Below are 14,773 nucleotides of genomic sequence, written 5' to 3' on the forward strand. Positions count from 1 at the left end.
CTCTGTCTGTTTGTGACATCACAAGAGACCATGCATAGACAGGGCTGGGGAAACTAGGCCTCAAGGCGTACATTTATTAATAAATAAATGATGACTGAGGAGCCCCCCCCCCCATGACATGTGTCACCCTCAGAAACCCTCCTTGGCAACCACCAAGGCCCCCTGACCCTCCCATTTTAAAAAAAGTTTTTCCAGAATCTGTTAGTTTTTACAGTGCTGCAAGACCATTTGTTTTGGCAGTTGAGGGCTTGGTATTATTTATTTATTTTGGCCTTTCTGAGAGATAAATAAACTGGTTCCTTTGACTTAAGGTCTCTGAATCCCTTTAAATAATTTTTATTCTCCATTGTTCTTCTTTCGTTAATTCTCTTTCATTAATTTTCCTTCACAGTTTAACTCTTTGATTCATGAGTGAGGGGCACTTTCTCTCAGTTCCCCCCTCTCTTAACAATCCCACTCCTGAGGTATCCCAATTTTGCCCTCCAGGTAAGTCCTGTCTGTATACCTTCCCCAGACTCTCAACCCTCAACCCTTAATACCTAAGCTATGAGGCTCCTTCCTATAGCTATAGATATTCTCCTCAGAATGGATGTTCCACTCAAATTCTAGCCAACTCTCTCAGACAAACACTGAGGTCCAGCACCCAGGGCCTTCTTGGTAGTGGCGCCCTCCCTGTGGAACACCCTCCCACCAGATGTCAAAGGAAAAAACAACTCCCAGACTTTTAGGAGACATCGGAAGGCAGCCCTGTTTAGGGAAGCTTTTAATATCTGAAGGACTATTGTATTTTAATATTTTTTTGGAAGGCACACAGAGTGGCTGGGGAAAACCAGCCAGATGGGCAGGGTATAAATAAATTATTATTTTTATTATTCTACTTCCTGTCTCCCATCTCAAATCAAGCCCTATTCCTTAACCTGAGCCCTGTCTAACATCTCAAAGCAAGCCCTATCCAACCCTCTCTCTTTTATTCTCCCTCCCAAATTGCTGCTCCTCCGTCCTCTGTGGGTAGCTGACTTTGTAGCCACTCTGGTGGAATTTTTGCGGGACTGCCTCACCAGACTCTAGTCTGGCTCTGCTATCCATCACAGCAGCAAATCACAGCCTTGAGGGCTCACTACTTTTTGGGCTGGACACATAGCTCTCAACTTTTCCCTTTCCTTGCGAGGAATCCTATTCGGAACAAGGGAATTTGCCTTTTTAAAAAAGGCAAACGTTGACAACTATGGCTGGACAACTTTCAACAGGAAAATGGACTAGCAAAAAGAGTTTTAAAACCCTTCCCAGCCCTGCGGGCCCAGTCACAACTGGAGAAAGAGTACATGAGGCTGCTGTGAGATTTTAAAGCCAGAAGAGAATAATAAAAAATGATAAAAAAAATTCAAAGATATGGGTAACATTACATCTAGTCTGAGACTTGTTTTTGTTGCTCTAGAGGGTGTTAGTCAGATCAGCTACTAATTGAGATGCATTAGATGCTCTTTTAATATTACCCTGCTGTGTTGGAAGCACTGATCCACAAGTAGTTTCTGTGGGGTTAGGAAGTTGTACCTAAAACGACCCATGTAAGTTGGGCTAAATGTGAATTTTCCCTTCACAGAACAGGAACTTTGCTGTGAGCAGCAGTGGGGTGCTGATTGTGTGGGAAGGATGCATGCAATGAAATGTTCTCCCAGCTGGTGGGATTTCCTTACAGATCATCAATTCCCGTGCAGTTAGAAGGGCAACTTCTTCGCTAGAACGTTCTGTTAGATGGGCTGAATGCAATCTCCATTGGGTTTGTCAGAGGCAGGGCCTATCAGAGGGGGTGGGGGGGCAAGGAGGGTCATTTGTCCCCTGACCCCAACTTTAGACACTTTGGGAAAAGAGGCGTTTGAGAAGTTTCACAACTTTTTTCCTCCTAACATATTGGACTAAACTATGACAATCTCACAGCACAGATCTGCAAATTTAAGCAAGTGGTAAAGGCAGTGCAATGAATGACTACTATAGCCACACAATCAGCAATGAGGGAATTATGATAAACCTAGGTAGGTAGGAAGGCAGCAATGAAATAATGATAATGCCCTAGGTGCTGAAGTATAAATGAAAAGGATTGATTGAGAGAGGATACAGTTGTAGATAAAACGTAAAACCTAACACTATGTCCACAATTGGGAAGAGGTGGCACTACCTAAGTAACTATTCTAACTGCAGACTAATAGTATAAGTAATTAAGACAAAGACAAGTGACTTCAAACTTTCTTTGTTGTTAACAAAAATAATCTAGGGACTTAAAACTCGGGGGGGGGCAACAACCTAATCAATCTTTCTAGCTTTAACTGTATGATGTCTGATGGTGAGGAATTATTATTTCATTCTCAGCTGACAAGCAAACTGCTACAGATGGGACATGTTTCACAGGCTCTTCACAATACTTCAAGATGACACTATTCTCCTTGGAATCAGTTACACAAAATAAATGGATTTACAGCACTGTTTGAAATGAAAGGCATTGCTGGGGACTTTAGTTGCTGGGGACTTTAGAAAAAAGAGGTGCCAGAACTCACCATGAATGCCTCCCACATTCTCTGAGAATGGCAATGGCACCCACCTGAGAGGTGTGGGAATCCACCTGAGAGGTGCCAGAACTGAGTTCTGGCAAGTTCTGGCTGGAAAAAAGCCCTGTGTTCAAGCATTCAAATTCACAACAACTTCACCAAGAATGCAATGAGCTCACATGCTATTTTGGGTTTTTTTATTTTTTTAAAAAAATCATATATTATGCTTCCAGTTGGCAAATGATAATCAGAATTCACCAGTTATTTCATGTTTTCACAAGTTGGCCACCAACTTGAACACCTTTAAAAGGGGATTAGACTAATTCATGAAGGATGAGGCTATCAATGATCATGATGGCTGTAGTACATCCAAGCTATACTACCTGCAAGCAGGAAGGCACTTCAGTGGATGCTCGGGTTGTGAACATGATCCGTGCAGGAGGCACACTCGCAACCCGCAGCATTCGCAACCTGCAGCGCCGCATCTGTGCATGCATGGGTTGCGATTCAGAGCTTCTGCGCATGCACAAAGTACATGGCTTCCTCAGACAGGCTGTTTGCATACTGAAACTTCAACAGACAAGACCAAAAATTGCACAATTCCTTTGTTTCCAAGGCTTGAGTGTTTCCCTGACCTGTGTCCTGACCTGTATTGCAATTTGGTTGAGTCTTAAAAAACAGCATTTGGGAACTTCTTCATTTCTTTATCAGAGCTGTCATTAATGCCCAAAACATGGAGTGTGTGTGTTTGTGTGTTTGGTGTGTGTGTGTGTGTAATGTTTTGCACAATAGAATGTGCAAATGTCAAGCTGATAACTGAACCCCACAAAAATATGGCCCAAATCTACTTTGAAGTGTTAACGACTTATTTTAGGACTCCAGAAAAGGCTCTAAACCTCCCCTGTCTGAATCTGTATGTCTCCCACACAGGCATGAGTGCAGCCAAGGGTTGAGTTGGAGCTGCCCCCCAGATCAAGTAAAACAACAGAAATACTTAAGGAACTGACCAATCACTTCAATTCTGCCCCCCTAACAAAAGTCCTGCCCCCCAAGTCCTGCCCCCCTAACAAAAATCCTGGTTACACCCATGCACACAGGGAATATATCCAGGGACTATGATAAGGCTCTTTTTCTTAAGGCATAAGAAATGCTTCCAGATCTATGGCTGAAAGGCACTTGAGAAATGCAAAGCAGGGACATTTAGCATTTCTTTTCCTGTATTCTTTGCATGAGAGTGACAAGAAAAATGGTAACATCAAGGATGTAAAATGTGAAATGGCTGAAAGGCATGAGTCATACTGCAGTTACATCTTGCTTTGTGTTTGATAAACCTCTGTGTTTATCAAAAGCAAAAAGGGCACCATTTGCAGCCATTCCACTTGCACCGAATAAACAAAGCTTTCACTCTGAAACAATTCTCTCTCTTGCTCCTTAAAAAGAAAAAGAAAAAAAGAGAGGCCAGTACAGTAGAGAGAATAAGCAAACCCTTGTGGGCATTTGAAGTCAAACCATGGCTTTCTGAACAAAAAAAAGTAACCCTCAGATACCAAAGTTCAATGATACAGGAGTAGATCCTAATGCAATAGCAGTTGAATAGTACTGGGAGAAAGATAAGAAAGGGGACCAATAAGCAGAAGAGAAGAAATAGATTAATTCCATGGATGGATACTAGAATGCAGGGCCAGTCCCAGTATTAGGCAGAATGAGACAGCCTTCTCAAGAGTAAATGACTGGTGGGCGCAGGAGCAAGGAATGGTGGCAAGGCATTGGCGAGCAGAGCTGTGCTTATACCTAGACAATTTGTTTTTTAAGGTGTCCAGCAATATAAACAGCAAAGAAATAAATGAAAGGGGGTGTCATCTTGTCCTTTGCCTCAGCCCATGACATGTCTTGATGGATGTCAGTCTCATGCATTTCAGCTGGACTTAGTCCAAATTAGCTGCCTGAAATTGTAATCCTATCCACAATTACCTGGGAATATGATTACATCTGAGCAAAAATGCATAGCATTGCACTACACGTCAGGGAAATACGTACTCCATGAGGAAACCAGCACTACACAAGAACATCAGAAGTGCCCTGCTGGATCAAAACAAGGGGCTATCTAATATTGCATCCTGTTTGAAACATAGGCCAGCTGGGAAGACCATGGCATTGGATTAAAACAACCACCTTCCCTCTGACTACCATAGCAACTGGTGATCAGAGGAGTGATGCTTTTGAAACTTGAGATTAGATGCCAAGGCTCCAGACCATGAATTCTTGGAGGCAGATTATTCCAAAGATGGCATCCCTGAGGAGGAGATGTATCCACCCCGTTACGACTTTATGTAGAGCTGTAGCCATCTTCTCCACTGAACACAAAGGAAACACCTTTGCTGCCAGACTTTGATTATTGGTCTACAAACTCCTCAAAGGATCAGGAGCCCCCTCAGCTTGAAACACTGAGGCCCAGAAGAAGCCAATGACTGCAGATGAAGTCCTTTAACTGCCCAGATGCAGCATTCAGGAGATGGAAGTTTCCAGTCAATGAATGCCTAGCCCAGGCTATAAAGATCTTCCAGTTGCTCTGGGGTGCCACTGAAACCCTATATTCTGCCTCAACTGCAGGATCATGAATTGTGGTACTGAAATCCATACCTAGGTCCCTATCTAATTAGCTGATTCTGCCTGCCTTTCTTTTCTGACTGCCAGGAACTACTGACCTCCCCTGTGCGTTGCCATCACCTGCCTGTGGTGGATGAGGATACTATAATGTCCAGTGTTGCTCTGATCCAAGTACAGGAGCATTCTCTTCCAAGAAGCATTTTAACCCTCAGAAAACTTTTTTTTAAAAAAAGAAAATTATTATTATTGCTTGCAGAGGAGCAACCATCTTAGTGTACAATTTGCTGACATGTCTTTGACAGGCTACAGAGCCTTGCAAGTACTCTTCACCAAGTGAAGCAAACATTTCTATTGAGATCAAAGGTCAGCTCATATCCCCCCAACAAATGGCTGGGGAAAACAAAGGAACTGTCAGAAAGCAGAAGCGTGACCACCTGAAATAAACTGGTAAAGTCTTGCATGTATAGCTAGAGAGACCAGAATTGTAGTGTGTGTGTGTGTGTGTGGGGGGGTTATGCATTGGAATTCCCCACCCCACCCCCACACTCCCCATGCATCACAAAGCTGCTGTAGTTCAAGGGTGAAAAGATTGCTTGTTCAGGTGGGAACATTGCAATTCTCTTCCCAGTGTTAGAATAGAGCAACTAGAAATCCTCTCCCAATGTTCCTTTAACTAGAAAGGAGGGCAGAGGTAAAGGGGATGCTAGCTCCCTTGCCTCATTCTTGTTCTCATCAGCCCCGACAAGGCTCCTCACTTCGCACAGCGACCTTCCAATTTCGGGAGGGTGATGAGGCATCAGTGCTAGTGTGTTCTCTCCCCTCCTACAGAATTATAGCACATCCTAGACTGCCTGTTTGCGGTGCCCATTCTGCATGATGGCACCTAATTTGCCTTAGAGACAGTAGCAGGTTCCACTTCAAATGGACTCTCACAGAATTTGAAGTTCCTTTGCTGAATCCTGTGGAGCTTTCTCCCCACACCACTCGGCACTTCCATGAACAAAAGTAATGTGTGTCAAGCAGAATTAACTAGACCTGTGCACAAACGGCCTCTCAAAGTTGCACACCCTACTTGTTAGCAGAGAAATTGCTGTGTCCCATTTCACCAAATATGTCCAGGAGAAGAGAAATGCTCCAACTGTTTCTCAGGATTTTGGCTCACCATAACAAAATGTCCAATCTCAACCATCACATTATACCCCTCCTCCAGAAGGACAGGCAAGGCAAGACAGAAATCTGCCTAGTTCTCAAATAATTGCAAGGACTAGTGGGAGAGAAAAACACTCACAGTGAGATTGAAATTGGAGGCTTAAATTATTAGGCTGTACACAGATCTCATTCATTTGCAATTTGATTTTTTTTTGTTACTGACAAGGTAGTTCACACACACACACACACACACACAAAAAGAGCAGTGCTGTATGCAGCATAATATTAATAGAGACTAATTAGGAAAAGATTAGCATTGGAGAAAGAAAAGCATTTTGATTCATCTTGTATGTGCCTGCCAATGCATCTTTTGATGCTGATTATTATTTTCAAGGGGTTGATGTTTACAGAGGTTTGATTAAAATGAGAAATGCATATTAAGATGGAGCACACAGGTGCCAATTCTCAAATAATAATGCCTAAACACCCCCTTCTCCCAGAGCACAATGAACTTTCAAAGGGTAGGGGGAAATGGGAATACTTCTAAGATCTTTACTGTATACTTTGTGCATGAATGTACTTGACAATCTGAATGGCATACATGAAAGAAATGCCACTTGTTACTTAAAGCACACTGACTATTCCCCGTCTCAAAAGATGTGCAAGAGCTTCCTGGTGGTCCATCCTTTTGCCACAAAGACGTGGGAAGAAAACACCAAGGAAAAGAAATTGAGATGTGGTGTTTCTCTTTTCAAAAGCACACGAGCGATGTAGCTCAGTAGTAGAGCGAATGTGTAGCATACAAATAGTCCCTGATCAATCTCTGCTCTCTCCATGTAGGGCTGGAAAACCCTGTGGAATTACTGCCGCCCCAGTGTAGACAGAACTGAGCTACATGGACCAATGCTTTGTCACTGTGTGTTCCAGTACCTACCTAGCTATTGCCTCCACATCTGCCACTTGCATGAGTGCAGAATGTGCTTTGGCATCATGTGGCTTGCAGCTATTTTTAAAAAAAGAAAGATTTTGTTTACACTTTTCATAGTACAGTACTTTACAATAGAAAGCAAACTAAACAAAAATAAAAACAAAAAAGAGAGAAAGAAGGCAAAGTCCTTTTTCATAACTCTTGTCCCACACAGAAAGAGGTAACCCCCCCCAGCTCTCACCTGGGAGCTCCCCTTTCTTTCCCCAACCTCCTACCCCAGGAGATGTTCCCTTCCCTGCCTCTCACAGAGGGTCCTTCAGCAACCAACCATCACCTTTATCTGAATGCAGTCCCCTCACTGCATGACCAGGCGCAACAGCCCCAGCCCCCAGGGATCATAAGGAAGGAATAAAGACTCTGATGTGTGTTATTCCAGTTTATTCTGCTCCACTGTGGGGACTTGCAGAGAGCAACCCAATGTGATACTTGCCAGCTCTAGTGTTGAGCTTCTCTAGTTCTGCATCAGTTGCTCGATCCTTTGGCCTTGAACTTGGGTGCCCCAAAAGAGGAAATGCATTACCAAAAAGGGGAGAAAAGAGGCTACGGGGTTGCAGCCAATGTGGCACTAATTAAAAGTGTCATTGTGGCGTAATTGGTGAAATATTTTGTAGGTTGCTGGTGATTTAGTAGCAAAATAGATTGTGAAATCTCTGGCGCAATAAGTTTCTGCAAATGCAGCTGCTGCATTGGATTTCTCTGTTGCATAACATTACGTGACCAGGCGCAACAGCCCCCAGGGATCATAAGAAAGGAATAAAGACTCTGACAATGTTATAGAATTAAAAATTAGGCCACAACTTTATTCAACTTCCAAATGTGGGAAGACCTTGGCTTAGGCCTTGGGCATGTATCCCTGCCAGCCGGGGGAACAGGGGCACATCAGGGTAAATGGGATATGGGGGTGCTCTGCGAGACGTAAGTGTAGCAAGCAGCCCAGCCCATATCCCCACACGCAGGGTTGTTCACTGACAACCTTTCAGTGTATGGCCAGTGCCACCTATACAGTGGTACCTCGAGTTACATACGCTTCAGGTTACATATGCTTCAGGTTACAAACTCCGCTAACCCAGAAATAGTACCTCAGGTTAAGAACGAATTAAGTACTTATATATATATCCCCTTTAAGAGGGGGACCCTGGAATCACCGCTGCAGGGGGTGAGTCACCATTTCACGCCCCCCCCCCCCATTAAAGGGAAGAAAAGACTAAAGGATTCCACCCAGGGCCATAACCACCAAAGTTGTGATGAATTGCTACGGGGAAGACAAAATATGCCAGTCCCTCAGCAACAACCAGTCAAAGACCATAGTAGCACCCGCTAAACAGGAAGAAAAAGTTAACCTGCAACAAGAAACATTAAACAAACGGAGGGTAGGGTGGGTGAATCTCCAGAGCTGACTGCCTGGCTATTGTCGGCTCCACGCCCTATTTAAAAATGGGGCTGGCCCCACCTCCCAGCGAGAAACTTGATTACTGAGGATGGGCGTGAACCTCCAAACAGTACACTGAGAAACCGGCCAGCCCCCTTCTGTTAATAAGTTCCCAGGGAACTGTAGCCCCGCAAGCAATCCTGCAAAGGGTGCCCACATATAAAGTGTGAGTGCTCATTAACCCAGAGTAGAGGACAAGAAAAAAGCAAAACAAAGTAGAAGCAAGGGCAAAGCAATGAAAGGAACAGAAAGCTAAAAGTAATAAAGGAATGAGAAAGTAATAAAGGAAACTAAACCTGAGCCCTATGCTGAAGTCTCTAACCGCTTGGAGTTTGGGGTAAATGTAATAATATTAATGACCTTTCTATTCGTGAAGGCCTTTTAAATAACTTTTACTGCAAGGGCCTCTCAGTTTTATACTGGGATGGGCTTTTTGTGGTTTAATAATGTTTCAGTTTTTTGTTTTAAGAATACATTTATTGTTGTGTTTTGATGTGGGATAAATATATTTATATTTCTCTTATGACCTACCCAAAGAACTCGTGTTATGGGGTGGCTTCATAAATGCAGTCCTTTCACAAATTCTGCAAAAAACAAATTATAGAGATGAGCATGCAGTATCTCCAAATATGGGAGAGTTGTGTGCAGCTATTGACCAAATGAAAAACAACAAAGTCTTCAAAGTGGGCGGAACTGAACTTACACAACAACTTCACAAGCTCATCAGAAAAATCTGGTAGAGAGAGGAGATCCCAGCAGACTTGAGGGGTGCCAAAATTATTAATCTCTTTTAAAAATGGTGATAGAATGGATTGTGGACTTTCCTGCAGTGGAAGCCGGCCTCCCCATGATGGTGGTGGGCCTCTCTAGGCCTTGCAGCCTCCTCCCAATGCATGCGATATCACATGTGTGCATCACACGCATGTCACATGCTTGTGCAACGCCTCCCCCCATTGGGTGGAACTTGGTGCGCCTGTGCCAAAATATTTCAGAAGCACATACTTTTACAACAAACAACAACAACAACAACAATATTTAATTTATACCCCGCCCTCCCCAGCCAGAGCCAGGCTCAGGGCGGCTAACACTAATAAAATCACAGTAAAAACATAATGGGGGGAAAGGGGGGGGGGAGGAGAAAAAAAATTTAAAATACAGGTTAAAATGCAATTTAAAATGCAGCCTCGTTTTAGAATAGCTGATAAATCAAGACCATAAGGGGAGGGCAACATAAGGATCAGAGTGAGTCCAAACCAAAGGCCAGGCGGAACAGCTCTGTCTTGCAGGCCCTGCAGAAAGATGTCAAGTCCCGCAGGGCCCTGGTCTCTTGTGACAGAGCGTTTCACCACGTCGGGGCCAGAGCTGAAAAGGCCCTGGCCCTAGTTGAGACCAATCTAACCTCCTTGAGGAACATGCAGCAACAGAACCCTTTTATCATTACGTCCTTACCCATCAGCCAAGGAACTGACAGCAGCAAATGTGAGCCTTCCTATCATGATGTAGACTAAGACTGAGAGGGGGTGACTGGCTCAGAAATTAAGCCGAGCTACTTTCCCCCAACGCTTGGGGCTTGCATTCAAAACATATGCTGACCAAGTATACCTGTAGTTTTGAAGACGGACTGTCCAGAATTCTACTATCTCAGCTTTGCCACCTTTCCACCCCTAATATGTACAATGGCTTTCAACCCTAGGTATTAAATAAAACAGCCTATGCCAGGGGTCGGCGACCTTTTTCAGCTGGGGGACAGTCCACTGTCCCTCAGACCTTGGGGGGGGGCAGACTATATTTTTTGGGGGGAAAGGAACGAATTCCTATGCCCCATAAATGACCCAGAGATGCATTTTAAATAAAAGGACACATTCTACTCATGTAAAAACACGCTGATTCCCAGACCGTCCGCTGGCCAGATTGAGAAGGCGATTGGGCCGGATCAGGCCCCCGGGCCTTTGTTTGCCTGCCCCGGTTTAAAAGCACAATACACATATCACCCTTGGTAATTCTTCTTTTTGCAGTATTGCATTCCTATGTACAGTGGTACCCTGGGTTACAGACCCTTCAGGTTACATACGCTTCAGGTTACAGACACCGCTAGCCCAGAAAGCGTGTTCTCATTAAAAGAGAGCACGTGTTGCGGATGGGGCCAAGCAAAACCCATTTAGTAGCCAGGCTATAGATGGCTATGGGCCTGGAGCAGATTGGGGATTTGTTACTGGGGTAAATTTGATGTTGCCAATTTAGGGGTGGGATCAATGCCTATATATAAGCAGAGTCCACAGCTTTCTCTTTCTCTTTTGCTGTGGACACCGGATCTCCCGCCCGCCCTCCCTTGTTGGGCTTGCGCTTTGACCTTGCTATGCCTGTCATGGGGTCGTCCGCATTGGTGCGGGGGCCCAGTAGGAATTTTTCCAAGTGGCTGATTAGTGCGTGCCTTTGGGTTTTGCCTACTGCTTAGCAAATCATCACAACTTGTAAGGTTGGCGGTTAGGCATTGGTTAAAATTGGTTGGTGGAGGGGTATGGATTGGCTGTGCCTGCCCCTCCTATGCTGCTGCTGACGGGTATTCCGTTAAAGGAATTCTGAAGCTTACCATCCCCTTCGTCCAAACCCTGACGGCAGGGTGCGGGCCGCGTAAGCTTCAAGGAACATGCGGTGGTAGCTGAGGGTCTGATTCGCAGCTCCAGCTGGCCCTGATCTTGTTCCTCCGGGACTGACTAGGGAGTCAGTGCTGTTCCCCAAAGGCGGGGGGGAACAGCTAGTCATAACCAATGCCTAAGCAACCACTCTCAATTTGTATGATAATAAAGTTGTGGCCAAAATTATGCCAAAAACCTTAAACAAAAATTATGTGTAATGTGTGAGTTATTGGGATAAGGGGTTTTGGGGGACCTCAGCACGCAAATAGTACCTCAGGTTGCAAACTTTGCCCCAGGATGAGAACGGAAATTGCAGTAGCAGCAAGAGCATACCTCAGGTTAAGAACAGTTTTGGGTTAAGAATGGACCTCCGGAATGAATTAGGTTCTCTTGGGAGAAGCCAGAGGGGAAGCAAAAAAATAAATAGTTTTATTCTATAGAATCACACATGACAAGAAGGGACGGTAGTGCTTTGGACTTCCACACAACAGCAGCAGTTGAGAGCCACCTCCCAGACATGATGCTGTAGAAGGGATTTTCTAGAAGGCCAGTTGGTCCCTTTTATATTTTTAGTATTCTTACTCTTATCCCCTCCCTCCCTCTCCTGTTTGACACCCAGTTCTTTATCCTCTGATGGATTCCAGGAAAAAAAGAGAGAAAACCCTTCAAGGGCACAAAAGGAAGACAAAAAGGACATTTTTCTTCAGAGGCAATTCTTCTTCCTTTGTTAGATCATAAAAGCACATTATCTGTAAAAAATCATTTACTCTCTATCCAGCCGAGCTTACGTGTTCAAGACCAGCACACCGATAGCTTCGTGAGAAGAGATACTTTGACATTTTATTCACATGGCAGTTGGGTTTTTTCCTCTTTTCTCTGCCCTGCTCCTGAATTATATAAAGCCTCTTTGAGCCTCACTACTGGATACAATCAGAACCCGCCAAGCTGCAAAGTGAGGGCTTCTTAAGCCTTCTGAAATACAGTCAGCAGCAAACATAAAACAATAGGAGCAAAATATTTGCTCACCTTAAGCTTGCATTGTACTGATTACTTGAACACACACACACACACCCCTTGAACATCTAAACCCCCAAACATATTTACATTTCAAATGGCACACATTTTCTTTCTTTCTTTTTTAACTCTTTTAAATGAAGAAAATAAACAGTTCAAAAAGAAAACCCCTCAGTTTTATTTCAACCACATATGACTGCCGTGGCTTGATATTCTTGTGGACAATGGCTCTGCTTCTCTCTTCTCAACAAAAATAGAGACTTTTGAATTTTTTCATTTCAAAAGTAATGCTTCTGCTCTTTTTAACCCTTCAGGTTAAACTATTATGCTGCAACGTGTCCTTGCATGCTAGATACCATCAGAAACCTGCCCAGCATCCTGTATCTAATCAACAATTCACAGGCATACAGGGAAAGCATTTGCACATAGAGATTTACATGCAATGGCTTCCACACAATTGTTCAGGATTCATTATTGTGTTTTTTTGGGTGTCTCAGCAGAGAGAAGACTCCAAGGGTTGTATCCAATGCTAATCCTACTCAGAGCAGACTCACTGAAGTTAATGGATATGGCTATCTTAGATTCCTTCATTTTAATAAGTGTACTCTGAGTATAGCTTAATTGGATACAGCCCCAGGCTTCCAATAATCGCTGAACTGGCCTCTGCAGCACAAGGATTCTAAGCATGCTCTCTCTCACATTTTTACTAATATGGGCTGTTTTCATTCTGATCTTTTCTCATACATCACCATTTTGAAGTAGCTTTTGAAAAATTAAGTAATGAGACTTCAGACATGGCTGATGAGGTCTCTGACAGTGCTCAACAAGCTGAAAATCAACTTCAAAAAACAAATGAATTGGAAGCTGCCACATAACAAACGAGGCCATTGGTATATATAGCTTAATGTTGTTTGCATCACCAGTGGTTACAATTTTGGGCCACGTTCACAGTCCACCAACTCTACATACAGACCACACATATGGACCACGCAGCATACTCGCCATGCATTCACACATATAGACCACACCAGATATGCATCACACATACATATTTGCTATACAGTACACACAATTCCCACGGCAGGGTGCGCTCCCGTCGTTCGGTCCCAGCGCCTGCAAACCTAGCAGTTCGAAAGCACCCTCAGGTGCAAGTAAATAAATAGGGACCGCTTACCAGCGGGAAGGTAAACGGCGTTCCGTGTGCTGCGCTGGCTCGCCAGATGCAGCTTGTCACGCTGGCCATGTGACCCGGAAGTGTCTGTGGACAGCGCTGGCTCCCGGCCTATAGAGTGAGATGAGCACACAACCCTAGAGTCTGGCAAGACTGGCCCATACGGGCAGGGGTACCTTTACCTTACACACAACCCACAAACTGACGGTTTTTAAACTTCCATCTGGCCATCTGTCAGGGATTCTTTAGATGTGATTCCTGCCCTGCAGACAGTTGAACTAGATGACCTTTGAGGTCTCTTCCAACTCTACAATTCTGTTATTCTACATACAGCACACACACACACAGATACACACACAATTCATATTCTCTATCAACTACAGAAACAGTGGTCTCCTTCCTTCCCATTGTGATTTGGAGGAGAGGAAATGTTGTTTGTTGCTCTTTAGAAAGACAGCATTTCCTCTCCTGTTGCGGTGTTGTGATGCTGTCTCTGTTCTTCGGGCAACAATCTCTGCAGAACAAGAGACACCCCTCATCATAACACAATGCTGCAATGGGGAAGAAATGCACCAACTTATTAACAAAGGCAATTCTTCTCCCTCTAGCATGGCACCATTGCTAGACGGTCTTGATGCTCAGGAAAGAGGAAGAAGCACTAAGATATTCTAGGAAGAGAACTGTGCCAAGGAGACAAGAAGCACTTTTGCAAGTAAGTCAGGAGCAAGAGGAAGAAGCAAGTAAGTCAGCAGCAATGGGGGTCACAGGAAGAGATTTTGCTTCCTGTCTATACCATGGAAGAAAAACAGTGGCCCTTACAATAATCTTGAACTCCAACCAGCATCGCTAATGGTCAAGAATGGTGGGAGTTGTAGCCCAACAATATACGGAGGACTACAAGCTCTGCATCCATGACATGCATGGATTGTTGGTGACTTTCCATGGTTTCAGCAGAAGTCTTTCCTAGCTCTACCTAGATTGCCAAGGTCTGGACCATTTCCTTTTGCATGCAAGCTATGTGTTCTAACACTGAGCTTCCCTTGAAGCTCATTTTTGCTTTTGTTTTTCCTAGAGCAAACCAACTGGCAATGATGCACCCATTCAGCGCAATATATGAAGTGCTTCCAAAAACAACATTATGAATCCTTGGCATTACCCAGCAAAAACTGTTTGATATTACCTCGAGCCCTGGAGGTAATAAAACATAGCGCCTGTGTCATCCACATGTGATTTGATAAA

The 14,773-nt window shown here is 44.1% G+C and overlaps 1 protein-coding gene across 1 annotated transcript in view; it reads left to right on the top strand.

The window, feature by feature from the left end:
• Positions 1–14,666, top strand: part of LOC309358229 (uncharacterized protein) — a gene marked incomplete at its 5' end in the record, with an annotated part of 93,575 nt that extends 78,909 nt beyond the window's left edge. Inside the window, one exon of the mRNA XM_081891186.1 lies at positions 14,607–14,666. Coding sequence (XP_081747312.1) covers positions 14,607–14,651 — 45 coding nt within the window. The 3' untranslated portion in view covers positions 14,652–14,666. The remainder of the gene's footprint in view (positions 1–14,606) is intronic.
• Between the last annotated feature and the right edge of the window lie 107 nt (positions 14,667–14,773).

This window comes from Podarcis melisellensis, assembly GCF_964234715.1.
Source record: "Podarcis melisellensis genome assembly, chromosome: 15".
Lineage (NCBI taxonomy): Eukaryota > Metazoa > Chordata > Lepidosauria > Squamata > Lacertidae > Podarcis > Podarcis melisellensis.